The sequence below is a fragment of the Coffea arabica genome, chromosome 4e, assembly GCF_036785885.1.
Source record: "Coffea arabica cultivar ET-39 chromosome 4e, Coffea Arabica ET-39 HiFi, whole genome shotgun sequence".
In the NCBI taxonomy this organism is placed as follows: Eukaryota; Viridiplantae; Streptophyta; class Magnoliopsida; order Gentianales; family Rubiaceae; genus Coffea; species Coffea arabica.
In genome coordinates, this window is record NC_092317.1 from 40706747 (window position 1) to 40732107 (window position 25361).

Genomic DNA, 25361 nt, shown 5'->3' on the forward strand with positions numbered 1-25361 from the left:
GACGGGCACGTGCGGGCTCGAGGCGTGACAGTTAGTCCCACCAAACAATCATGTAATCAGTGAACTCGATTACCGTGAGTTTGGCCTTTTGCTCCTCAGTATAGGTGTGACACTTGAAGATCATTTCCACCTTCTACTCCCACTTGAGGTACGCATCTGGATCTGATCTCCCCTAGAACACCGGAATTTTCATTTTGATTCCTTTGATAGGATCAGTCCTTTCGTTAAGTTCATGACGTCTTAGCCTTGGCCTTCACTAAATTTGTTTGTTATTAGAGCTCTCGGATTCTCTAATGTTGATTTGTCTCGTCGTCCCTTGGATGGTGTTTGAGACAACTACAGCTTGTCCATTCTTTCATGCAAAAGCCTCAATGTTGTTATTGATTCGTCTTGCAAAGTCACCAAACAAAGCCTCAAGTTTAAGTGTGAGGTCTACTTTATATTCATGTTCCTCTATTGCTTGGTTACCCTGCAAGAAAACGTTAGTATAAACGAATAAAAGTTTCCTTTCTCGCTTCCTCATGTGTATATCTACTCACGCTCGTGTTTATACTCAAGTATTTACTCTATTAATTTCACCAAAAGCTCTCGAAGCCTCGGTTGCCTCCCTTGAATAGATTAGAATTCCTTGCAAGTGTTCAACCAAGCTCTACAATCGAGCTTCTTGAGTGTGGCTAACCCGAGGGTATGTGTATTGACACAAAAGGTGACACACGACTTTGGAAATTTTGAGGTGAAAACTGGACTTTTAGGAACAAGAATGAAGCTAGAAACTTATTGGAACTAAGCTGAAAATAATGACTCAACCAACTACTTGAGTAACGACACAACGATGACTAGAATGAACAAGATTGAATCTAGAAATTTGACACTTGATAATCTAGAATTTAAGGATGAAATTAGGACTAAAAACTACTGGAAATTATGGTTGGAAACTACTGGAATTAAGTTAGAAAGAATGACACAAAAACTGGTTAGTGATCCGACACAAGAATACTTGGAAAGGAAGAAACCCGATGCTAGTGTGTAGTGTAGCAATTAGGAAACTACCTTGTAGTGGGAATTCTTGGAATAATTCTGGAAATAAACCCCCTTTACCAATGAAACAGGGATTAGATAGGCTGTGTTCAACAAATTTCCAAAAGAATTTGCCAACTAGCTATCGGATTGTCCAAGCACAAGGAATCCAATTGTGATTTGGAAAGTTATTGCGGCTGTTCCTTTTTTTTTTAATTTCTGTTCAGCCGATTTTGGAACTTCCAAAACACAATTAAAGCTGGATTCTGGTCACATTTAAAGATCAAATTTGTGGTTGTAAAAAAAAAAAATTTTACAACAACCAAGAACTTTCGATAATGAGCACTAGGTTTTGGGTGGGAATTGAATAATATGGGAATTGAAACAAAATTGATCTTTAAATGTGACCAGAATCCAGCTTTGTAAAAAATTGAAACCCTATTTCCATAACTTTCGATATGTATAATATGGAATTGAAACAAAATTGGAGCTCTACTTGTAACAATTAGTGTCCCTTTTTTTCTCTACTATTTGAATATTTTAGACAAAAACAATTATAAGCACTCTTCTTAATTTGATTTTCATACAATTTAGTAAGGACAAACATATAGTACATTTTTTAAGGATGTTTTACTAATAATTTTCACGTATAAAGTTGAATAGGTCAAGTGGGTTAAAACAAGATATAATAAGTTGTGGATTGTCTTGATACGAATATAACACCAAAAACTTAATGTATATTACATGCATTGTATACTTCTTCATATAGCGTGGATCAAAAAGCTCCATAATCTCCCTTGGAGCAAACTAGTCAAACATTTTAGTCAATATATACTCATATATAAATAATTTATCCTCTAACATTTTTTTCTCAATTATGTTTTTTATCATAAAATAACCAAAATATATTTCCTTTCTTCTAAGATCGGCCAATTACTCCATAGATCGGTTAATTTATTCATAAATCCTATCAATACTAATGGCATTAGTTGTTGGAATGGAAGAACATTCCAAGTGAACAAATATCAAAACAAACCACAATCATGATCAATTCTCTTTCTCCAAGTACTAATTAAATGAGATCAATCAAATTAATAAGCAATGATATTTATAAAGAGCAATAAAGAGAAAACTAATAAAACGTTGGACGTCAACATTTCTATATTTAACAAGGAAATAGGAAATTTGGTAAAATTATAGGACCTAATCCAATAAAAAATTTCCACAATGAAAATTATGGGAGTAGAAAACTCTATCTAAAATACTCAAATGATTAAAACGTCAACACAATCATGAAATTGAAACTAGTACAATTACTCTTCTAAAAACACAACGTTGAGATAAACAGGGTTGGTAAGAGGATCCTATTGTTATAATGGAAGTTTGTTGTCAAATAAAGAAGAATCCAAAATCAAAACCAATAGACGTGAACAGTTTAGTAAGAGGATCCTATAGCTAAAATTTTATGAAGATTGAACTTTTATATTATTATCCGATTAAGGGTCGAAAATTGCAGCTCTTCTTTCTCTATCTAAAACTCCTTATAACAGTGTTGTTAGACCAGGATCAGACCGACTGGTTCGATCGATTGAACTGATTAATCTGGTCCAACCGTGAACCAACCTTCTTTCTGAACTGGTTTGTAGTATAAAACTGCTTTGGTCAAAAACCATAAAAAATCGACTAAACTAGTAACCCAATTCGATTTGTTGACTCGGTTCTCAAACTTTTCTTTCTTCTTTTAACCAAACATAATTTGAGTTATCTAAATTGTAACACTTTCATTTATTAATAAAAACAAGAAAACGTCACCTATTTAGTGTAAATATCAAAATCACTCGCTTTCCTAAATGGTTTCTAAATCAAGATGTTTTCATCCCTATGATCTCATTAATTTAGCATCAGTGATTCTAACTTGCATTAATTTGTTTTAATTTAGTTTTTCAAGTAGTTTTAGAGAATGGACATATTTTAACTATGAATTTACATTTTTATATATGATTATTAGGTGTATATTTGATTGCAAGTCAATATTTTTGGAATATTTTTCATGATTGGCCTAATATAACCAAGAACTTAATTTCAATATTTCTGAAACTTATAAAAATATAAAATAATTATAACATCATGCTAATTTTAGCGGATTTTTGAGAATGGTCCGACCGATCCTACCAGAATCGCTATCCGGTCCGAGTTTATCAATATTGCCTTATAATCTCCAATTTTCTCCCTCCTCTCTTTTTTTACACGCACACACGCACACATATAAAGACACACAAACACATTACTATATCTCTCTAGCACTCCACAATTGAGTTCGCTTGAGTAAAAGTTCACTTGCATTTATTTTTCTTCAATTTAACTTTGACATGGATGAATGATGAGTTTTGCATTTTGTGTTACCCTATTCTGGTAAACAAAAAACTAATATAAGTCATTGATACATCAACACTATTTGGCTTTTTTGCATTTTTTTAATAGATAAAATTTTATTACAATTTTATTTATAGTAACTTATTAAAGCACCTCAAATTTTATAAAATATACATCAAAACATCAAAAACACATCGCCAAAACACTAAAAAAACACATTCCTTTCCTCCTCCTATTACCACCATTCCCTTACCATATCATTTCTTCCCACCACTGCCGCCTGGCCTTCGCCACCACCGCCATTAGTCACCACTTTTCCCCATCATTTCTACCACCACCCCTCTCTCTTTTCGTGCCACTCTTTCTCATTGTCATTCTCCTCCTCTTTCATTTCCCCTTCCCTTCCCTTCCCCTGCCCAACCACCACCTTCCCCGTCCTTCCCTAGATTTGGACGAGATCTGATCGCTATCTATCTCTTCCGCGCTTCCTCGAATCTGGATGAGACTAGATCTAGAGAGAAGGAGGAGGGAAAATGGTGATATGGCAAGAAGAGGAGGGTTGAAGTGAGGAAGAATAGAGGAGAAGGAGTAAAAGAAGGGGTGACGTGGAAAAGGAGAGGTGGTGGGGGAAGTGAGGGGGAGAGCGGCATCGTGCGGTGGAGGTGGGGACTATGGTGGTGGTGATACCAAGGTATGTGACGCGTGGAGGGTGACGAAGTTTTACAACTATCCTCCAAATACACAAAATTTTTTTCTAAAATTTCTATAATGAACTACAGTAAAATTTTAAATAAATTTTCCAAAAACAAATCATCCGAATGGACCTATCATCACATGTGCAAATACAACTTAAAAGTATGGATTTAGCATTCCAAGACTGAAGATATTACTTTGTTGTACTAGTAAGTAATTTTGTGGGAGTTAATTTTGATTGGGTAAATCTTTAGGGGGTTAACAGCGACCATTTTAATCTTACCCTCAAAAATTTAAAAAGGTGCGCACCTTCTTTCTCACCATGGTACGACTCAGTTGCCGGACCACCTAATTTCCTCTAGGTCCTATCTCTTCCCAGCGTAACCAATGAAACCCAACCTCTTCCCGAGGCTCAGCTTCGTTCCCGAACCTACACTCCCATCGCTCGCTCGCTCTTTCGCAGTTCGTTGAAAATTTCGCACTCTATTTTAAGATCACTTTATCTCTCTCACACTTTCTCTCTGAAAAACCCCTCATTTTCCCCTTTCTCTCTCACACACTCACGCACTTCTTACTTTCTCTCTCTTAAAAGCGAAAAAGCTCATCCCCCATTTCTCTCGCCCGACTCAAAAACCCTAGAATTTGCCCAATTTTGAACGATCGATTTTCAGCTCCATTTTTCACTCGCGCAAGATTCACGTAAGTTTCTGGCTTTCATTTACAACGTATAATCGTGTGCTCATCTCAAACCCTAATTTTCTCTGTTGCATATAATTAGTTATATTTGCTGAGTGATAAACACCAGTGTTTGCATTTGATTGGCTTTTTTTTGGAGAGGGTTTTAGCATTTTAGGCTTAGGTAAGGCTTATCCGCAGCTGAGAATTGCTTTGCATTTTCAATTTTCGATTTAATTCGGGATTGGGTTTTTGAATTGCCATGCAAGTGGATTTTTTGATCTTGGCTGGACTATTGCTTAGACAATCGTTACACTTTTGTTTAACTGGTAAAGTCTCAGGCTTTGCAATTTTCATCCTTAGGGCTTCTTTCCCTTTTGGCCTTGAGTGCTTCACTTTAAGGATGATAGAAGAGACTGTTTTTTTGCTTGACATGTTGATGCATTTGTCGAATGTAGAATCGTCAGGGTTAATAGGTTTGTCAGAGCCCCATGAGTAATTAAAGCCATGGTTTAGTTTTGTCATCTTCCGCTTGAGAAGGTTTCTACTTTGGTAATCTGATTAATGTGCTACGGCTTTTGTTTCTTCTTCTCTCACTTTTTTTTTATAATTAAATTTTTGAGTAGTAGGAGAAGTTAATTTGTAGGAATGCATAATGAAACCCAAATTTGTTTTAAGTTTGAAGTTTTAGTAGCTCTTAGTTTGTTTATACTTTTCAGAACTGGAAAGATGAAGTTTTACCATTTTGTATGGTGCTACAGAAATGCGATAGTGTTTCCTTTTATAGGCTGGTTGTGAATCTTTATCTTGCAGTAAAGGATGAAATACCTCATAAAATTTGCTGCATTTACGACACGTGTAATTTAGATTTGATGAATCCAATCCATTTCCTAGTATTTATTGCTAGTATAGACTTTTAGTTATCTATTTTATTGTAGTAGATGTTGCAGATTATTGAACATAGCAGTGTACACATGAGAAGAGATGAGGGTTCATAATGGGAACTAGCACCTTTGTTTTAGTCTGGTAATATACCAATAGTTGTGTGGTGAAGTGCCACAATGGATTGATTTATTTGTGGTGACGTAAACAAGTGGATCATGTAATTTGCTTGACATGGGAGTGATGATGCTTGGATTTATGACTTTCTTTAAATGTAATGGAACTACAAGTAGGTTGGGAAAGCTTGCAAGCACGTGTATGATGATGGAGGTGTTGAGTAGCTATTTAATTAGGAGAAAAAGTAGTGGCTGGAGATGGTCATGTATCTCCTCATCATGAAGCTTGGATATATTTAGAATGTGCAACTTTGATTATGGTGTCAGCTGTACAGGATGAGCATAAATTTTTCTAGAACTTGAGCATGGAATCTTGGAATACACGCTTGCTCTGCTTAGCAGCAAGATAGATTTCATCATTTTAAGTAGGTTTTTCACCTTTTCTGGACCTTCGATACCAGTATATTGCACTTTGTTATGAGGACAGAGCATAAAAGCTATTTTGCAAAGGTCTGAATCATGCAAGACAACTCTGATTATATTTCTCCTATTCTTTTTCTGAAATTGTATTTTCAAATTCTAGTGTCAAATTTGTATTTTCAATGAATCATGCATCTTTTCATTCTTGTTTGCTTTGTTGGTTATATTGTCTTTCTAATGTTCTTTGGTCAATTTTTAACATGTCTAGTGTTTATGAAAAAAATGGGCTGATTTTTGTCAGGACATTTTGAGGCTGGAAAATTGATTGCGGATTGATGCTTGGGTTTGGACAACAGTCATGAAGCTTTATTTTTTATTTTGATGAATTATTTGCTGCAACATAAGCAGAGTAATAGAGAAGTATTCTTGAAACTCTTGTTAGATCATTATTTTGTTGATTTATGCCGAGCACACTAAGTGCGAGGATTTTGGGTTCTAATCATCTATGCCTGGCAACGAAGTTGGAGATAGAGTTCACAATTTTTTTGCACAAGATAATTTGCCCCAGGGACAGAATCATACACAAGCTCTGGATGGGAATTGGTCTGTCTTAAGTAGTAATTTGTGGCCTGGAAGCCAGAGACAAGTTGGTCTAATAAGTACCACCACAAAAAACTACAATCTACAGCAATCAGGTAGTAGTAGATTGACTGCTTGAATGACTTTATTTTGACTTTTTCCCTAAGCTACTATAGTTTTCCTCAATTGCTTATAAATGCCTGTCTTTTTGGCTTTTGTCCATAGTTGATTTCTAACTTCTTTGGATGATTCTCTAATAGCCAATTGGACATATGTTTTTTTTTTTTTTCGTGAGCAGGTAGTGATAGAGGACAGGTTGGTAACCCATTCCATGGATCACATGGCTTGACCTTTGCTCTATCATCTCCAAGGCCTGAATTTGGTAAGAGTCAGACGCAAAGCCATCAACCAAATTTCAATGTCATGTATGGCAATCAGTTCTACCAGACGAGGCAAGATGAAACAAATTTTCTGTCAATGGATACAAGTTCCGATCAGCGTAATCTAACCTCGAGAACTATAGGATCACAACAAGTTAGTGCTCCTGAAAATCAAGGAAAATCTTCAGTTAGGTCCGATACGTCTGGACCCCCTGTAGGTTTTGACTTTTTTGGTGGTCAACAGCAGATGAACCATCAGCAATTAAGTATGCTGCAGTCTTTGCAGCATCAGTCGCCTGGGCCAAATGATATCCAAGTGCAGCAATTTATGCTCATGAGGATGCAGGAGCTTCAAAGGCAGCAGCAACTTCAGCAAATGGATGCAAGGCAGCAGGGTCTACTTAATCAGATGCCTCCCTTTGCCAGACAGTCATCTGGTAGCCAACCCACTCCTCTGATTAGCAGTGCTGTCAACTCTGATGCATTGGGTTACCATTGGGCAAGTGAGTTTGGTAATGCAAACTGGGTGCAGCAGCATCCACCAGCTATGCAAGGATCCTCAAATGGACTTGTTTTTTCACCCAATCAAGGTCAGACACAGCGAATGGTAGATTTAGTTCCTCAACAGGTTGAACAATCTCTTTATGGAGTTCCTATATCTAGCTCCAGAGGCAGTCTAAATCAATATCCTCAGATGGTGACAGAAAAACCTTCAGCTCAGCAACAAGTAAGCTTTGGTAACTCTCTTCCTGGTAACCAGTATACAGCATTTCCTGGTCAAGTTAGTATGCACGATAGGAATTCAATTGCTAGGCAGAGATTTCAAGCTGAAAATTCTTTTGGACATGGTTCTGGTCAAGCTTTAGGTAGTGGAATAGATATGGAGAATGTCCACCAAGCGAACTCCATGCAGAGAAATGAACAGACAGGGGAATTCCGTCGGAGGCAGGAACAACTGGTTCCACCTGAGACCTTGCAGGGAAAAACAGAGAGACAAGATATTGCTTCAAGGGATGATGTTACCTTAGATCCTACAGAAGAGCGGATTTTGTATGGTTCAGATGATATCTGGGCTGCCTTTGGAAAGGGCCCTAACATGGGGGCAGAGGGCTCTAATCCGTTCGATGGTGCAGGATTGAGTGGATTTTCTTCCATTCAAAGTGGCACTTGGAGTGCTCTTATGCAGTCTGCTGTTGCAGAAACTTCTGGTAGTGACACTGGGTTACAAGAAGAATGGAGTGGTTTAACGTTTCAAAATAATGATATTCCTTCAGGGAATCAGCATGTACTGTCATGTGATGATGGTAGGAAGCTGCAGACACCTTTGGCCAATGACCATTTGCCCATGGCATCATCTTTTGCTTCAGGAACCGCTCCTCCATCAGGTGACTCAAACATGGTGAAAAACTATCAGAATGCCCTGGGATTCCAGCAATTTGAACGCAAATTTTCATATGAAACTGCTCAAAGACTGCAGGCAAATCCTTCTCAAGGACTTGATCAATCCTCTGCAGATGGTGGAAGGTGGTCAAATGGTATTCCAGTTCTGAAGTCTGGTGCTGAAGGGAGTCAATTGCATGGAAATTTATCTCATTCTCTTGATGCTGAGAGCAGTGCATCTAGACAACTGTTAAATAAACCAAACGGCTGGAATGTTTTTGGGTCCATAACACCCTATGAAGATGCGGGAGTAACTGTTCAAGGGACTGAAAACTCATTGCAACATTCTCAAAGCAATGATCATAAGCAAACTATGCATAGGGAAGTGGTTGATGGTGGAGCCCTGTTTAACTCTCATTCTGGTCGTGATGCAGCATCTGAAATGGAGCAGGTAAAATCTGCCTTGAGAAGTTCCCAATTGAATAAAGAGGGCTTTCGATCAAATAATGCTGCTGCATTATCGGATTCAAGTACCATAAGGGCTGGTGAGGGAAGTAGTCAGTTTCTTCCAAACAGTTATCATCTCAATTCTTGGAAAAATGCTGATCCATTGGTTAATTATAAAGCTGGTGAAGTTCTAGGAGGTTCACAGCATGGGAATAAGATTTGCTCTAGTAAGGAGGAAGGTAGAGGGCATGATATGGAGAATAGTGATAAACAGGAGAACTCTAACGACAGCTACCGCTCTAATATGTCCCACCATACTTCCGCTGGTTGTCAAAAGGAAAATGCTGCTGCAGATGCTATTGATTCAAGGACTTTGTCTGCTGGCAATCAAAAGTCATCCAATCAAATGGCTAGGAAAAATCTGACTTCTCGGAAGTTTCAATTTCATCCCATGGGAAACTTGGATGATGATGTTGAACTTCCTTGTGGATCAAAAAAGCCAATCCATTCACAGCCGGCGTCTCATTTTGGGCAGTCAAAGTTATTCAGTCAGGTGCCGAAAAATTCAGTTGACACAGAAAAGGTGAATATATTACACTTTAGTCATGAGTAATACATGTGTTAATTGCCACACATGCTAAATTGGATAATATTGATTTATAGGGGCAATCAGCTGATATGCAAAGGAACAACAAAGGATTTGATGAGGTGCACTCCCCAGGCAACTTCCCCGGTTCAGTTCCCAATATATCTTCTCCATTCAACAGATCTTTGGATTTAGGCACACAAGACAAGACTTCTCAATCGAGGTAATTGATTTGGTTTTGAATTATATTTTGGCATGTTTTGGTATATGAAAACTTAAAAAATCTTCTATATCAGGAACCTTGATCATGATTTGCTGCAGTTTTTAAGTTCTATTCTACTGCTCATTTCTTTTTCCCTCACTAATTTGTATTTGTACTTGAATGCATTCACTGCTGTGATCGTTGTTGTAGTCGAAACATGCTAGAGCTACTTCACAAGGTTGATCAGTCAAGGGAGCATGCTGCTATGATGCATGCCATTGCTTCTGAGCCCAATGCAGCGTCTGAGACAGCTCAAGCAGAAAACTCTGATGGGTCTGTTAGTCGGCTTCAACGGAGCCAGTCTTCCAACTCTCAGGGCTTTGGTTTACAACTTGGTCCTCCAATGCAACGGCTGCCAATACCAAGCCAGTCCTTGTCCTCTCAAAACTCCCTGCAGGGCGTAAGCTCCTTGCTTCTAACCACCCATGCTGCATCTGAAATTGGACAGAAGGGTCAAGCACCGTTGGTTCCCTCATCTTTTGTTCAGTCTATGCCTTCTTCCAGTGAAAGATCGCTTGGAGAGAATAATAGAGCTGGAGTACCTGGTCAGACGGGCAGTCAAAGCTCCCCATATAACATGACTGGAAACTTCTCTTCACCGTTTAATTCTGGTTTTCCTCATTCAAGAGGTCAGCTACAAATTCAAGAGATTGCTTGGGCTAGTGGACAGTTGTCAAGATCTAGTCAATCTCTGGAGACCTCTTTTCCTAATGAGGCTGCGAGCATTCCTCAAGGTAATTTTGTTTTATCAGGTACCAAGCAAATCAGTACAAACATTCTGCCTGGAAAAATTCTAGCCACACAAGTTTCAGCTGGCAAGCCTGTACTTGTTTCTCAGCCTTCAACTGTGTCTAATACTTCTCTGCAAGGCACCTCCTCTAAAGCATTGCCAAATATGTGGAGCAATGTCACTGCAGCACAACATTTATTGGGTGCTCAGTTTCGTAAGGTGTCTTCACAATTTCCCCAGTCAAATCAAACGAATGTTGGAAATTTAACTTCTGCTTCTCTAAATCAATGTGATCAAGATGGTAAACAAGGAAACCTTCAATCTGAGTTTGGTGCAAATTGTGTGAATGCACAAGGCTTCCGTTCTGAGGAAGAACAGCTTACAAAGGAACGTGCTAGCCAGCAACCTTCATCAGAAAATATGAACCTTGTTCAGAAGATGAATGAATCACAGGGAAAGGAACCCATTGTAAGGACTTTATCAGATGGATCTGCTGCAAATTCTGTATCAACGCAAAGAGATATTGAAGCCTTTGGCCGGTCTCTGAAACCAAATAACTTGCTTCAGCAAAATTATTCATTGTTGAACCAAATGCAGGCCATGAAGAGTGCAGACGACGATCCAAGCACTAGGGTCTTGAAAAGAATGAAAGGATCAGATAATGGTCTAGGTGGTCAGCTTGTACCTCCTATAGCTGGGCAATCAAATGATCTCACTGCTGTCGTTGGAGATGCATTAGTTCCCCGGAAGACACTTCCTTCTGTAGATCCTACCATGCTAAGCTTCTCAGCACCTGAAAATAGTATGGAAAGGAATCTTGCTTCTGAACATGGTAATATAGCGTCTCAGAGTGTGCTTGCATTTAGTCGAGATGGTTCTCAGAGCAGTAATAGTGCTGCCTCGACCAAAATTGACCACTCTAAGATCAGTCCCCAGATGGCTCCTTCCTGGTTTAATCAGTATGGAACCTTCAAAAATGGGCAGATCTTGCCTATGTATGATGCACGCAAACCTGTCATTTTTAAGACTGGGGAACAGCCTTTCACTCTTGGAAAATCTTCCAGTGGCTTGCACACCCTCAATTCAATGGAGCCATCGAGTGCTGCTGCTGTGGAAACGAATCAAGTTGGTAGCATCAGGCATACGGCAACCCCCTCACTAGCAGCTGAGTATTTATCTTCTCATATTTTGCCTTCCATTGCCAGTGGTCAGCATCCAGTAATATCGAAAACCAAGAAGCGCAAGAGTGCTACTTATGAACTTAATCCCTGGCACAAAGAAGTGTCACAAGGTTCCCGATGTCTTAAAAATATCAGGTGTGTATCGTTAGTGGGACCTATTAATGAGTTTTAGAAGAAAAACACGGTAATTTTGTACTCAATGGATGCCACTTGCCATTTCTATATATAAAAAGGAAACAGAATAGAAGAAAATACATTTTTTATTTGAAGAAAAGCATTAACTTGATTTTCTTATCCACTAATTCTTGTGGTTTTGACTGCTGACAGCATGGCAGAGATTGGGTGGGCTAAAGCAGCAAACCGACTTGTTGACAAGGTGTGGTGGTGTTTTTGAGTAGATCCTTCTTTGTGAATTTATTTATTTCTTTACATGGTTTCAAGCTCTGGTGGTTTCTTTTGTCATTATAGGTTGAAGATGATGTTGAATTGATGGAAGATGGATCACTGATGCTTAAACCAAAAAGAAGGCTTATCTTGACAGCACAACTTATGCAAAAATTACTTCGCCCTCCACCAGCAGCAATACTGTCTCTGGATGCTAATTTAGAGTATGAGAGTGTGGGTTACTCGATTTCTAGATTAGCATTAGGTGATGCATGCAGTCTTGTCTCACTCGCAAATGACAAGTCCAATATGCTACGTGATAGCATAAACAGGTAATAACTTTTTTTTTTTTAATGCTATGCTAGTTTTTTAGTCACATGAGTGACATAACAGCAGTTGTTGATTATTCGCCTTTTTATTCTATTTCTGATGGCTTCAATTTCAAATGACTCTCTAGGGATATTGATGAATGCAGAACATCAGAAAGCGTTGAAGATCAGCTTCTGTTGAAAGTCATGGATGATTTCACAGCAAGAGCAAGAAGGCTTGAAGATGAATTTTTGCGGTAATTTTTGCATCTTCATCTTGTTAAGCTTTGGTTTCTGCAGGATGGTTCCGAAGGATCTAATTTAACGAGTACGGAGAAAGGTGTATGTTGGCTGTAATAGTTTTTACTTTTGAGTGGATTATATTTGGATCCATCTGCTTTAACAATTTTGTCCATTTCTGCTGAGAGGATTTTGTTTGTCTCTGCTGATTCTTTAAGTTTGTAGCATATTCAAATCCATCATTAGCTGTTCATTTGTGTGAAAGATAGCAAAGGCATGCACATGAGTTCACCTTGAAACATTTGGCTAACCTAAAAACATTAAATCAATTGATTCATCATGGTAGAGGAGAAACAGTGCATACTCGAGTTTTGGATACTAGATGCGTGTCTGATCTATCAGTCAATTTCTGAACTTGGTGGTCTGTTTTCCAAGAAAATTTTGCTTCTTTACAATTTCATTCTATCTTTTAATCTGATTGTAAAATGGTCAAGATACTTCCCTGATAATCTGTTTGACTAAAATGTATGAGCAGTTTTGCCCTTCAGAATGTAGTTTTTGACTTGTATTGTTTCAAAAAACATGGTCACAGTCCTTACAGCTTTGCACATTGACTATAGTAGGAAAAAAATAATGATGAATTAAAGCGCATATTAGTTGCAAGATTATGTCTTGGGAAGGGGGAGGGGGGGGAGAGGATTAGTGAATTAAATGAAAACATTATATTACTTCAGTTGGTACAAGAAATTTGAAAATACACCAATTTACTTGCTTTTTTTATTAGTGCCACAATTTTGATGTTAGAGCCAAGAATTTTTTTTTTTTTTGCGGGGGTGTGGAGGGTTGGGCTGGGTGGTAAGGGGGGAGGGATTTGGGTTCAAGACCTTCCACTTAGTTCCCCCCCCCCCCCCCCCCAAACAAAAAAAAAGAAGAAAAAAGGAGCCAGGATTATTAGTTTGTCTACAGTTTTGCATTTTGGTTTCTTGCTATCTTACCTCCCCCAACCCCTTGGGCGAAAAGAAAAAAAAACCTTTGTTCTCTGACAAATGTGCTTTCTGTTGGGCAATTTTTCTTTTTTGGGTCAACGGGTTGGTGGCGAGGTTCTTATCATGTTTCTGGTTTCCTGCCCTAATTCTTTGCATCTTTTGATGTAGGTTGGACAAGAGAGTGTCAGTTTTGGACTTGGTAGTGGAATGTCAAGATCTAGAGAAGTTCTCGGTGATTAATCGTTTTGCTAAATTCCATGGACGAGGGCAGGCTGACAATAATGAGGCTGCATCTTCGTCTAATGCAGCTGCTAATACTCAGAAACCCCATCCTCAGAGATATGTTACTGCTCTTCCTTTGCCTAGGAATCTCCCCACCAGAGTACAATGTTGTTCATTATGATTATTAATTAAAATTTCCCCTTTTTCTGGCTGTCTCCTCACATCCTCGCATCCTTGGTACATTTCGTGCTGGCTGTACACTGGCACTTGCACCAACACAGAAAAAGACAATGAGATTGCTGAAAGGAAGAGTGAAAGTACTAAATTTGTCTCTTTGAATGCGATGTCATTATTGCGCAATGTAAGTTCAGCTCCTGTACATCTCTCTGGAATTTGAAAGGACTTGGGGTGCCCCATGATTTTTGGTGAAAGTGGGGAGTATACAATTGCAGCCTGATACATCAAAGATATGCAAAAGTAGTTAGGATATATATAACACATAATATATTTCTCGTATCAACTTGTAGCGCATGTTTAATGGCTACTTCAGCAAGGGTCGAGGTTCTTTAAATTGGATTATCTTAGGAAATTTGTTTGCCTGCATGTCCTTGACTTGGTGGGTATTATTTTGCTCTGAATGTATATTTGCTTTACATGTTTTTACTTTTTCCTTGTTATTTTGGGTCAGAAAAATGCTAAGTTTGATGCAGTGTACTTTGTATTGGATGCTTCTGGTGTTGGAAGAAGTTAGCTGCGGTTCTATTTAAGAGTTGATTAATTGACTCAATTGACAAATTTGGCAGTAGTGAAGATTTGTGTCTATTGTGAGGATCTACAAAGCTGCTATTTGAGGTGGGTTTGAGATTGACATCTGTCATTTTAAGCTTGTGGCACATATATGTTGTACTGAATGTTGGCCATCTATTGTCTCCTGATTACTTTGTGAATTAGAGGATGCTGACTTCTTTACTCGATACAGTCTGTTTTGTGTTTAATGAGGCTGCATGGAAACTGGTTGTAAATTAGTTATGGAAGTGTGTGCTTAAATTGAAGTTTTAGAATTAGAACCATAGTTTCCCTAAACTGGGATGAATCCAAATAGTTTACAGTTCCTCACTTCTCAATCCCCAACTTCATCCAAGTTTATTTTCATTATGGAATGATTCGGAAAGCTAATGTTGGGAAATACAGGTTGTATGTGTGTGTGTATGTACTGGGCACGCATGTGTTTATATTCTTCTGGTCTTTCATTTGTCTTAGTTGCTTCTACAGGGTCTAGCTATTTAGTATTTTTGCTATTCCTCTAGTAATGGATATGTTGTCAGCCTGCCTTGAAATTGATTGCAGCTTTAAACATAAGCAACTAGTGTCATGCCCAATATATTTGTTATGGATGGTAGTTTGATGTTTACTGGGATGGCTGACTTGCCCAGTTTGATATATACCATTCCCCTGGTATGGCTTTTGATTTCGTTGCTAATAGGTGCACATATCCTTGATGATTTTTAAAGCTTCGATCTTCTTGACAAATTCAAGAAGTGCACGTATTCCAGTCCGTACTTTGGAAACTCTGCAAAAGAAAATGATTAATTTTGCTGTCCTCTGCTGGTTATTTTAGTCTTTCTGTTAAAGAGTTGGAGTGAATTTCAAGATTGAATGCTGCACTTGCGCCTTTGTATTTGTATATACTGATGTCCCTCCAAGATCCGTGAGAAATGATATGTTTGCATTCTGTTCGGAAACAGGAAATCTACTGGAAAAAACTTCTTTTGGTATGTAGGGATACAGCAACTGAATGGCTTTTGGGAACTGCAAATACGAAAGATACGTAAGGAAAAGAATTCTGAGAGATATTAATGAAAAGATATTTGACTACAAGATAAAGAGCCCACATAGATTGATAAGTGCATTTTAGCCGAATGCAAGCTGTGTTTCTGTAAGTCTCTGTCATCGGTATCATCGGGCCCTGGAATCAAGGGACTTGAGAATTCAACGTTGTAATAGTGTTGCACTATAGATGATTGGAACGGCCAGTATGCGAATGCATTATGCAATACATGTAGATGTTGAAACCACTTAATTGCAGGTTCCATCACATAGTTTTGACTTATTTCGAAACTTATCGTAATCATCGCAATTTCAGCTGGAGCAATCACAACTAGTAAATGCTTTGCTCACCGCTCTCGTCTCATGCCACATTATTTAGGCTCTCATCTCATGCCACAAACTATGTTGTGCCTAAACTTAGGGGACGTTTGGTAAATGGGTATCGGAATGAAGTAATGGAATAAATTCTATAACTGGTGTTTGGTTCACTAGTTTGGTTCTTAAAATTTGGCATCTCTCCATTCCCTAGTAAAAGGGTTGATTTTGTCCAAAATTCAAGTGTGATTCCAAAATCTTATAATTACATAATATTTATATATATTATATATATTATATATTTATATTATAATATATACATATATAATATATTATAATTATAATATTTTATTATAATATTAGTATATTATATAAATATATATTATAATTATTTAGTTAAATATAATTATATTTATATAAAATATATATTATAAATTTATTAATATTATATAATAATATATTTATAATATTATATAATAATATATTTATAATATATATGTATATTTATAAATGTATATTATATGTGCATATAATTATAATATATACATGTATATAATATTAATAAATTATATAATTATAATTATAATAATTATTTTAAATATAAAAATATATAATAATAACTATATCTAATATTAATATTATTATATTTATATAAAATATTAGTACAATTAATATTTATATATTATATAATTATAATTATATATTTATATTTATATTATAACATTTGTATAATTATAATTAATTATATATATAATATTTAATTTAATTAGTTACAAACTTATAATAATGATATTATTATATTATATAATTATATATTTTAATTATTTAGTTAAATATAATTATACCTATATAATATATATTATAAATTTATTAATATTATATTATAATATATTTATAATATATATGTATATTTATAAATGTATATTATATGTGCATATAATTATAATATATACATGTATGTAATATTAATAAGTTATATAATTATAATTATAATTATTATTTTAAATATAATAATATATAATAATAACTATATTTAATATGTAATATATAGTATATTTATATAAAATATTTGTATAATTAATATTTGTATATATTATATAATTATAATTATATATTTATATTATAACATTTGTATATTTATATTTAATTATATATATAATATTTAATTTAATTAGTTACAAACTTATAATAATATTATTATTAGTTATATGTATTATATAATGTATATTAATTTATGTAATATAATTAATATTATCAATTATACTAATAATTATACATGTTTACTAATAGAAATTATTAATTAGTTAGACTAAATTTATTAATACATTTATACTAATATATTTAATTATTGAAAATTTCTTATATCCCATTTACAAAGAGCCAATAATTATCATTTACGATGTGGTTTATAATATATTTATTATATTCTATTCCGAAATAGTCGACGAACCAAATATTAACTATAGTAATGATACACATTTCAGGTACTTGAACCAAATAAATGTATTGGAATGAATGACCTCATTCCAAACCCAGGATATCTGATTCCGAATTCGAATCCGATTCCGATGTGCGAACCAAACGCCACCTTAACTAGAGAAAATATTAGACAAGTCAAGAAGATCATGATGCAGGGCTAATAAACACTTGGAATACCTCCAAATTACGGGCCTTTTTTTTTGATTGGGTTGTATTTCTTTTCCATTTATTGACTACATTCCTCGTGATATTTTTCATGTATGTAGAGACCAACAGAAAGAACTGCTAACTGAATTTGATTGGTGGATATTGTAAAATAACGACGGCTGTAAAAACCGACAGAGAGAGAGAGCTGCCTATGACAAGTTTTAGAAGAAAATTATAGCTTATTATATTACTCCTCCAACTCTGGAGGTTTGCATGCTTGATGTACAGAAGCAGTTAGGCACAATTGACTTCACTTTGCCTCCGGAGTTTTTAAGTAGCAACCCTATAACTGTTGAAACTTGTTTTGTTTAGGCAATAAAATATCCTCTATCAATACATATATTGGTTGCCAATCTTTTCCTTATTATCTCGTCTTAGTAAAACCCTGCTGTAACTTGGGATTTCATCCGCTAAGCAAACCGTTTTTTGATTGTCCTTACAGTCAGCTCTAAATATTCGCCAATATGGACACAAATCAAAGCAACAAGCATGATCCTGCATCTCTAAATTAATTGCCATTCCTGTCAGACTTCAGATCAACACAAACATCTGGGAATTCACTACCAGTTTTCTTACCATACTTGAGCATACCAGGAGGTTGATACCCCCGATAAATAGACTACTCATTACAACTGGGAAGAAAGGGCTCAAGTAATAAGGAGCTAATCTACCTCCTTTTCTTTAAGGAACAAACCTCAATCTTTTTGCGTGAGAAGCAAAAAGAAGTCAAAACAACTGAGATATTGCAGGCAGAAGGCATCAAATCCCTTTGTTGAAATGAAAGAATGGCTATTCAGACACCTTAACCATGTTGAGCCCAACGCAAAATTTTGATTTCAAAAGACAGCCCAATCTCTAGTCATGCCAAGTGCAAGTGAAAAAACGCTCAGATTTCTATATCTTCATCATTTGTTCTCATTTGGTCACAATGTCTTGGAGATGTCTACTGAGCTTGAAATCAGAGCATGTCAATCTTGCTATCAATTGAGTACTGAGAAATCTACATTTTCGATCTTCCCAAGGCTTTCCAAGTATCGAAGGTAGACTTGCTGTCATGAAGGAACCTGGTAGTATTGCTCTGGACATTTAGAAGCATGCCCTCCCTTTTGCATTAACTCCAGCATCACAACTTCAAGAAAGAGTCACGTGCATTTCAGCTCCTGTGCTAGCAAATATTTCATCCACCCTGTATACAAATGAATGAAATTAGTGCACTAAAGCAATGCCATAATGTCAAATTGTTCTATGAGTTCTTATATCTCAGTTATGGGAACTTTTGGCATTATCTCAGTTTTGATGGCTTAACATTCTAATCAAGCAATGGCCCCCACCTTACCGTCCCCATTAAGGTGAGTTTTGAAGACATTCATTGGGCATAATAATTTCTGCAATTTTTTGAATGGACTCCCACAAGCCTTTTATTAATCTGTGACTCTTGATTCTCAAGAGTAGGATATATTCTAGCTGCTATTAACTTTAAGAAAATAGACTCACGACCTCAGATTATCTACCTGCTTCTCTCTACGTTGACCTCAGCAATCAAAGTAGTTAAATAAATCTGCAAGAAAGGTGATCAATTTACATGTGTGAGAGAGAGATAAGTGAAAATGAATTCGACGGACAAGTAAATCATAATGTTCAATTTTTTCTTTTTCATAACTGATAAGTAGTGCAATAAGTAAACTTCATTCCTTCATCTATCTTATTTGATTAGTCAGCTTAACAAAGATTCTGCCTCAATGTACATTCCTTCAAGATTATCCTGATCAGAAAAGTCACATTTGCAAAGAGCCTGATTTCCTAATTTTTAGTAACTCAAGTTTGAAGGTCTTTAATTCCATCTTTAAAAGCATTACAATTTCAGGATTTCCACTCGGTAATCAGTTAAGTTTTAATAATATGCATCCATTTCTGCTATAATCTCAACACCATGGATTTGGGGAGCCAGATGACAAGAAATCAAACATTGTAACATCATATCTCTAGGCAGCTTCAAAGAAAAATGTCAAATGACCATATATTTGGCAGAACACATCATTATAAGCAGTCGTTGAGATATCAAATTACTCTCTTGCTAAGGTAATCGTAACCAATCTGCTTTGAAACAAGTGATCCCAGTGTAATGCAAACAAATTGAGTGCATATTGCACATAGGCAAACCACTACAAATACATTGTTTTGAGATGTGTATAGACACTTTGACATTAGAAAAGTAAATACTATTCATATACCTGTAAAACATTCTGGTCTTGTTGATGCCTAGGTTGAAAAGATTCAACTTCGCCTTTCCCAAGGCTTGGAAGAACTGGCTTGCTAGCTCCATGTGAATACAAGGAACATGTATGCAGATCATCAAATTCTCCTGGATAAAGTTCATCTGACCAACACAAGCTACTGAGATCTGGAATTCTTTCATCACCCAAGGAAAGCAGCTCCATGACAAGCAACCTCTGTGTATATATATACATATAATTCAAGAAGAATAAGCATAAGATCAGTAACAAAAATTAGAAGCATGAATTACAAACCAAGAAAAGCTTGTTGAAAGCCAGCCACCTCCATACTTCACCTTCAAGTTTAGCTCTGTTACAAATATCTGAACAAGGTCCTGTGCTACTTTTTCTGAAGAAGAAAAATAAAAGCTAATTATCATAAAGACATCAATTAATAGAGTGAGACCATGATAAGTTGGTAAAAATTTTGCAAGAATGACAAATAGGCAAGCTCTGAACAGCATCACACCTTCACATCTTTGCAAAAGCAGGTAAAAAAGAGACAAGACTAAAAATCAGAAACATATGTTATACAACTCACAAATCTACATTTTAACTGTTTTGACAACATCAGAAAGAAACTTGTTGAAAAAAAGAAAAGAAAAAAAATTTGACATCCACAAAAGAAAATTTATATGTCCCATGCCTTTAGCCCAGGAACACTTGCAATCATGTTAGCAGTTGTTGTTCATCGTACATATAAATAACCAGATAAGTTTCAATAATTTTTCTCAAATGCTGTATTTCATAGATTTTTTTGCACCACAATGAAGAGAAGAATAGATCTATTGCTCTGATGGACAATCAAGAATCAATATACTAGAAAGAAGCAATTCTTCATTGGCATATGCAGTAGACATACCAAAAAGAGAGATTGGCCAAAATGTGAAGACTGGGGCTCCCCCACCATCACCAGTATCATTCTCATTTTCAGAAGAGAGAGAAAACTGAGCCAAGGGGCTATTGGTTGTTCCTTTCAGATAGCACCTCATAGATCTAGATGTGTTCACCATCTGAGTTACAACGCCTACCTGTTATGATAGAGCTTGCCAATTTACTTCCACATAAACCACTAAAGCACCCAAAAAAGCACATAATAAAGTTGGTACAGAGAGAGAAGTAAAAGAGAGTTGTTGCCCTTGTTCTCAAGCATCCACACATTAAAGAGATCAGTATTACTGCAAAACTGTGCATTCATTTATTTAATGCTTTTCAAACATCTGGCAGTGATTAATAAACATTACAATGTACAAAAATGAAGATAGGTTAGTAATTGCACAAAGACGAGAATAAGATGAAGAAGACAAGTCAAAAACATTTTAAAATAGAAAATCTTCTATCCCTGAGACCTAATAAACTGAAAATTTCAAGACTGATAAAGTAGATTAATCTTCATAAGTGGGGTGTTGATCTTGAAACATGGAGAAGTCACAGTAAGTCACTTGAAATTCTGGAAAGCTGTATGCAATCTATCTTGTTCCCAAGAAAGCAAATCATGCAAATCCTCCCACATAATTATAATTGCTGAAGTTGTGCAAGGCCCATAGTACTAAAGGAGTTCATTTGCAGACATAGGGCAGTGCATTTTGCTAATTGACTAAGCAGAAACTATAAAAGCAGATGAAGTCAATAAAAGAAAAAAAAACATTTTGCATAAAACCAATCAGTATTAAGTATGCGTACCATATCTTTGTATGATGCCAAGAGTTTATTATGCTGAATCTCCTACAAAGAAAGGGCAGGGCAGCAGGCAGGGAAAAAGAAACTGATAAGCATTTACTAAGCATTCTAGTATTACAAAGATTTATATTCGCATTAATATGGAAGATAGTATATTTTTACTAAGCCCATTTCACATTAGATTAGCTTCCAATATTGGAGACTGAAGGACAAGTTCTCATGGATACCAAAAGCTATTCACATTTATGTACCTTTCAACATGAAAACCGGAAAAGAAAAGTATAAGAACAAATAACCATGTAAATTTTGTGAATAAACCAAATATCAATTCAAAAAAAATAGAAAAGTAGGTTCTCTTCTCTATTTCCTCCAATAATTCTTTGCAAGGTATGATACTGATGTACCATAACAAACCCAACAGCCAAACACAACAGTTTTAAGGAATTGTATGTTTTTCTGGCATTGACCTGCCAAATCCTATCAAAGCCTGGCATGAAAAGAACCTAATGAACAATCAATGAATATGTGGAAATGCAAATATACTCAAGCTCACAAAACGCTTGATCCAATAGTGCTTGATATTTACACATTTATCAACAACATCACACATAGCTACAGTTGAGGTCACCACATACAAGTTTAGAGAGAGTGATAAATTAACAAAGCAATCCTGGTAAGTGCAAAAATTTCTTACCATCAACTCTGTTCCTTCAAACCCATATACAAAGCATAAAATGTCAAATTTTGAATGAAGCCTTCTGTGCGTTTTGGTTCCACATGAGAATTGAAATTAGACTGAATTACTCAAGTCACATTACTAACAGTACATCAAATTCAATGCAAATCCAATTCCCATAAACAAACCAAACATAGCCTTAATTGATAACTGTACACCAGATCACACATAATTTCCTATAACAGCACTCTACAGATACTACTATAACCATTGCCTAGACCATTTCATCTAAACAAGCACAAATTTGCGAAAACCAAACCTAATTTCTCGTAAGTTAGTTCTTCACAAAAGCACCCAAAGGCTCTATCTCAATCACTATTTTCAATAAAAGCTGTTTAAAAGAAAAGAAACCAAGTTTTTAGCAAACACACTAACTTGTTGCTTAAACAACTTCGAAGAGGCTTTTTTCCGAATACTTAGCATGCCACTCAAAATTCCCAAATCCATCGCATCCATATACCTGTAAAACCAAAAAAACAATCCCCATTTTAGATAAAACACTAGGTTTAATAAAAGATTTTCTGTATATTGTTAAGAACATTAATAAATGCTGGCTTTTTACCGTACTTCTGGGAGAGATAGGAGTTGACAAGAGTAGTGGCTTGAGAGCGAGTAGCGGACGAGCAAGACTGCCAATCTTGCCATAAAGAAGCCAACTTCGACCATTGGTTTCTAAGGTTTCGCTGCGCTGCTGGCCTCCATAGCCTAATATTTACTACTGCAGAAAAAGGAGACGAAGAAGAAGATTTTGGGGTTTGAAATTGAATGCTGAGTTCTTCTTTTGTGGTTTGTTCATTTGAAGCAGAAGAAAGAGGAGGGGTCTGGGATTCCATTGGCGTACAAATAGTATTTTGGCTCTGTAAACTAAGAAAAAAGGGAGAGAAAAATACTCTTCTTCATCTCATTCTTGGACTACACAATATACAAATATATATACACAAGTGGATACTATAATCATATGATACTATAATCATACTATTACCTAATTAATATATGATACTATAATCACATGATACTATAATTATATGATACTATAATCAATCAAATCTAATCTTTCCTAATATTTACAATATCAAATCTTTCCATAATATCAGATTACATATCTTCAACACTCCCCCTCAAGATGGAGCATAGATGTTAATCATGCCCATCTTGCCACAAATGTAATCAATTCTCGGACCATTTAGAGGCTTAGTGAAGATATCAGCTAACTGTTCTCCAGTTCTCACATGACTGGTGCAAATGGCACTTGGGGTGAATTAGATTTTCCGGTGAATTGTATAAAAGGAAAAAAGACATTCATACAAAATTAAGTTTCCTTTTCTCCAATCATCATTCTTTAGATAAACACTTTATCGAACACTTGGAGGACGATAATAAAGAGGAGACTTCGCCACTCATCGGTAGTCAAGTTCAGCATAGTTGCTCCAATCACAGCCCATTTAATCAAATCTAAACATATTCAAGCATAAAACGGCATGTTCATCGGAAAATCAAAACTGGAATTAGGCATTAAACTAGGACTCCAATAAAACATTTAAATAGCCTTGCCAAATGCAGATAATTTTGTTGCGAAATTAAAACTGAGAATATCAAGAAATAAATTACAGGGCAATTCAGGTGAAGAACTAGCTGTTGGTGATGGTGGTGGCGGCGGTGGAAAGTTCCGGCGACGACGGAGCCTCCTCCTCGACCCTTTTCTTTCTCTGTTTTTGAACACCCTCCAATGTTTTAATCTACAACTAAATACCACTCTCCCCTCATAGCTCCACCCTCTGCAACTCGTCTCTCAGCTTCTGTAAGTGCACCATTGACCGACGGCCTCCTCGATCAGAACTCAGTAAGCCATCATGCATTCATGCAAATTTCACAGTAGAATTCCTATCAAGGCACAATTTTTTTCTTTTTTTAAGAGTCAAGAATGCCTAAATTCGAGGCAGCTTCCCCACGCACAACCAAATCACTTTCAGTACAGAAATTAATCATAATCGCGACAGTGATTTCTGTCACCAACTAAATATACGCTTATAAATTCTTGTTAAATGCATCAAGAAAGAATGTGGGGCTGTATTAAAAGCAGATGGACGAAGCAGGCCAGAGGGATGTTGAGAATCTGGGTATTTTTGGGGATTATCTGATACAACTACTGAAAAAATAATAAGAGAAACAAAGGACTGACTTTATTTCTTTATAAATTTGATACTAAAATCATAACATTAAATTGATCTATTTATAGAATTCAAAACAACTCCACTAATTATTCGACTAACTCCACTAGCTCCACTAACTGCACTAGCTAATCTACTAACTCCATTAGCTACTTCATTAACTTTACTAGGTAGAACAAAACAAACAAACATGGTTAATTAAAAACAAGTAAATATTTCTAACAATCTCTCCCTTAAACTGAAAGTTTTCCAAATATTCAGTTTAATAGGATTTATCAACTACATAAACTCAAACAATTTCCTTAGTTTTCTGAAACGTGGATAACTTCAATGGTTTGGTCATTAATCTTCACTTTTGCAGTAGAAAAAATCAATTATTCCATTCCTTATAAGTTCCCTTAAAAAGTGAGATCTCATATTTATGTGCTGGGTTCTTCCATATTAAACAAAATTTTTAGAGAGTTTGATAGCAGAACTATTATGACAGTATATTGTAATGGCTCCTTCTTACTGAAAATGCAACTCTTCAAAAATATTTCTTAATCAAATTGCTTAACAGGCACAAGCCGTTGCAGCTATGAACTTTGTTTCAGTTGTTGATAAAGTAACAATTGGTTGCTTTTTTAAACACCATGAAATAACTGTTGAACCCATCATGAATATATAGTCAAACGTGATCTTTCTATCATGAAGATCGCCTGCATAGTTGCTATCAGTAAAACCAAATAAATCTGATTTTTCACTATTCTTGTAGAATAACCCATCTGCAATGGTTCCCAACAAGTATTGAAGAATTTTCTTGACAACTAAAAGAT

General features: G+C 35.9%; 2 protein-coding genes across 11 annotated transcripts; one reads left to right on the forward strand and one right to left on the reverse strand.

Moving 5' to 3' along the window:
• Positions 1-4572: 4572 nt before the first annotated feature.
• LOC113741780 (uncharacterized) lies at positions 4573-14464 on the forward strand. Of its 3 annotated transcripts, none has more exons than XM_027269401.2 (9): positions 4574-4782; positions 6478-6871; positions 7054-9545; positions 9626-9771; positions 9961-11856; positions 12049-12097; positions 12190-12437; positions 12563-12670; positions 13808-14464. In XM_027269401.2, the coding sequence occupies exons 2-9, from the start codon at positions 6682-6684 to the stop codon at positions 14040-14042; spliced, it is 5364 nt and encodes a 1787-aa protein (XP_027125202.1). In that variant the 5' UTR covers positions 4574-4782; positions 6478-6681; the 3' UTR covers positions 14043-14464. The 3 variants fall into 3 exon arrangements, with proteins under 3 accessions (XP_027125203.1, XP_027125202.1, XP_027125201.1); XM_027269400.2 differs by having other exon boundaries at positions 4607-4782; positions 6478-6874; XM_027269402.2 differs by lacking the exon at positions 6478-6871 and having other exon boundaries at positions 4573-4782.
• A 3715-nt stretch (positions 14465-18179) lies between these two features.
• Positions 18180-24945, reverse strand: LOC113742787 (uncharacterized). Of its 8 annotated transcripts, none has more exons than XM_072047871.1 (9): positions 23987-24945; positions 22941-23096; positions 22754-22838; positions 21646-21687; positions 20825-20993; positions 20259-20311; positions 19921-20139; positions 19201-19247; positions 18180-18875 (listed from the first exon to the last, which is right to left on the reverse strand). In XM_072047871.1, the coding sequence occupies exons 2-9, from the start codon at positions 23042-23044 to the stop codon at positions 18821-18823; spliced, it is 774 nt and encodes a 257-aa protein (XP_071903972.1). In that variant the 5' UTR covers positions 23045-23096; positions 23987-24945; the 3' UTR covers positions 18180-18820. The 8 variants fall into 8 exon arrangements, with proteins under 8 accessions (XP_071903972.1, XP_027126546.1, XP_071903969.1 ...); XM_027270745.2 differs by having other exon boundaries at positions 22946-23242; positions 23987-24924; XM_072047868.1 differs by having other exon boundaries at positions 19187-19247; positions 22946-24925.
• Between the last annotated feature and the right edge of the window lie 416 nt (positions 24946-25361).

Bases quoted from the DNA above. Each gene is read 5' to 3' on its own strand.
- LOC113742787 (XM_027270745.2), bottom strand. From the start codon at position 23,211: ATGGAATCCCAGACCCCTCCTCTTTCTTCTGCTTCAAATGAACAAACC. The intron at 20,994-21,645 runs GTACGCATACTT...CTATCATAACAG, and splicing joins TGGCATCATACAAAGATATG to GTAGGCGTTGTAACTCAGAT. The intron at 20,140-20,258 runs GTGAAGTATGGA...ATATATACACAG, and splicing joins TAACAGAGCTAAACTTGAAG to AGGTTGCTTGTCATGGAGCT.
- LOC113741780 (XM_027269400.2), top strand. From the start codon at position 6,682: ATGCCTGGCAACGAAGTTGGAGATAGAGTTCACAATTTTTTTGCACAA. The intron at 6,875-7,053 runs GTAGTAGATTGA...TTTCGTGAGCAG, and splicing joins CAATCTACAGCAATCAGGTA to GTAGTGATAGAGGACAGGTT. The intron at 12,438-12,562 runs GTAATAACTTTT...ATGACTCTCTAG, and splicing joins CTACGTGATAGCATAAACAG to GGATATTGATGAATGCAGAA.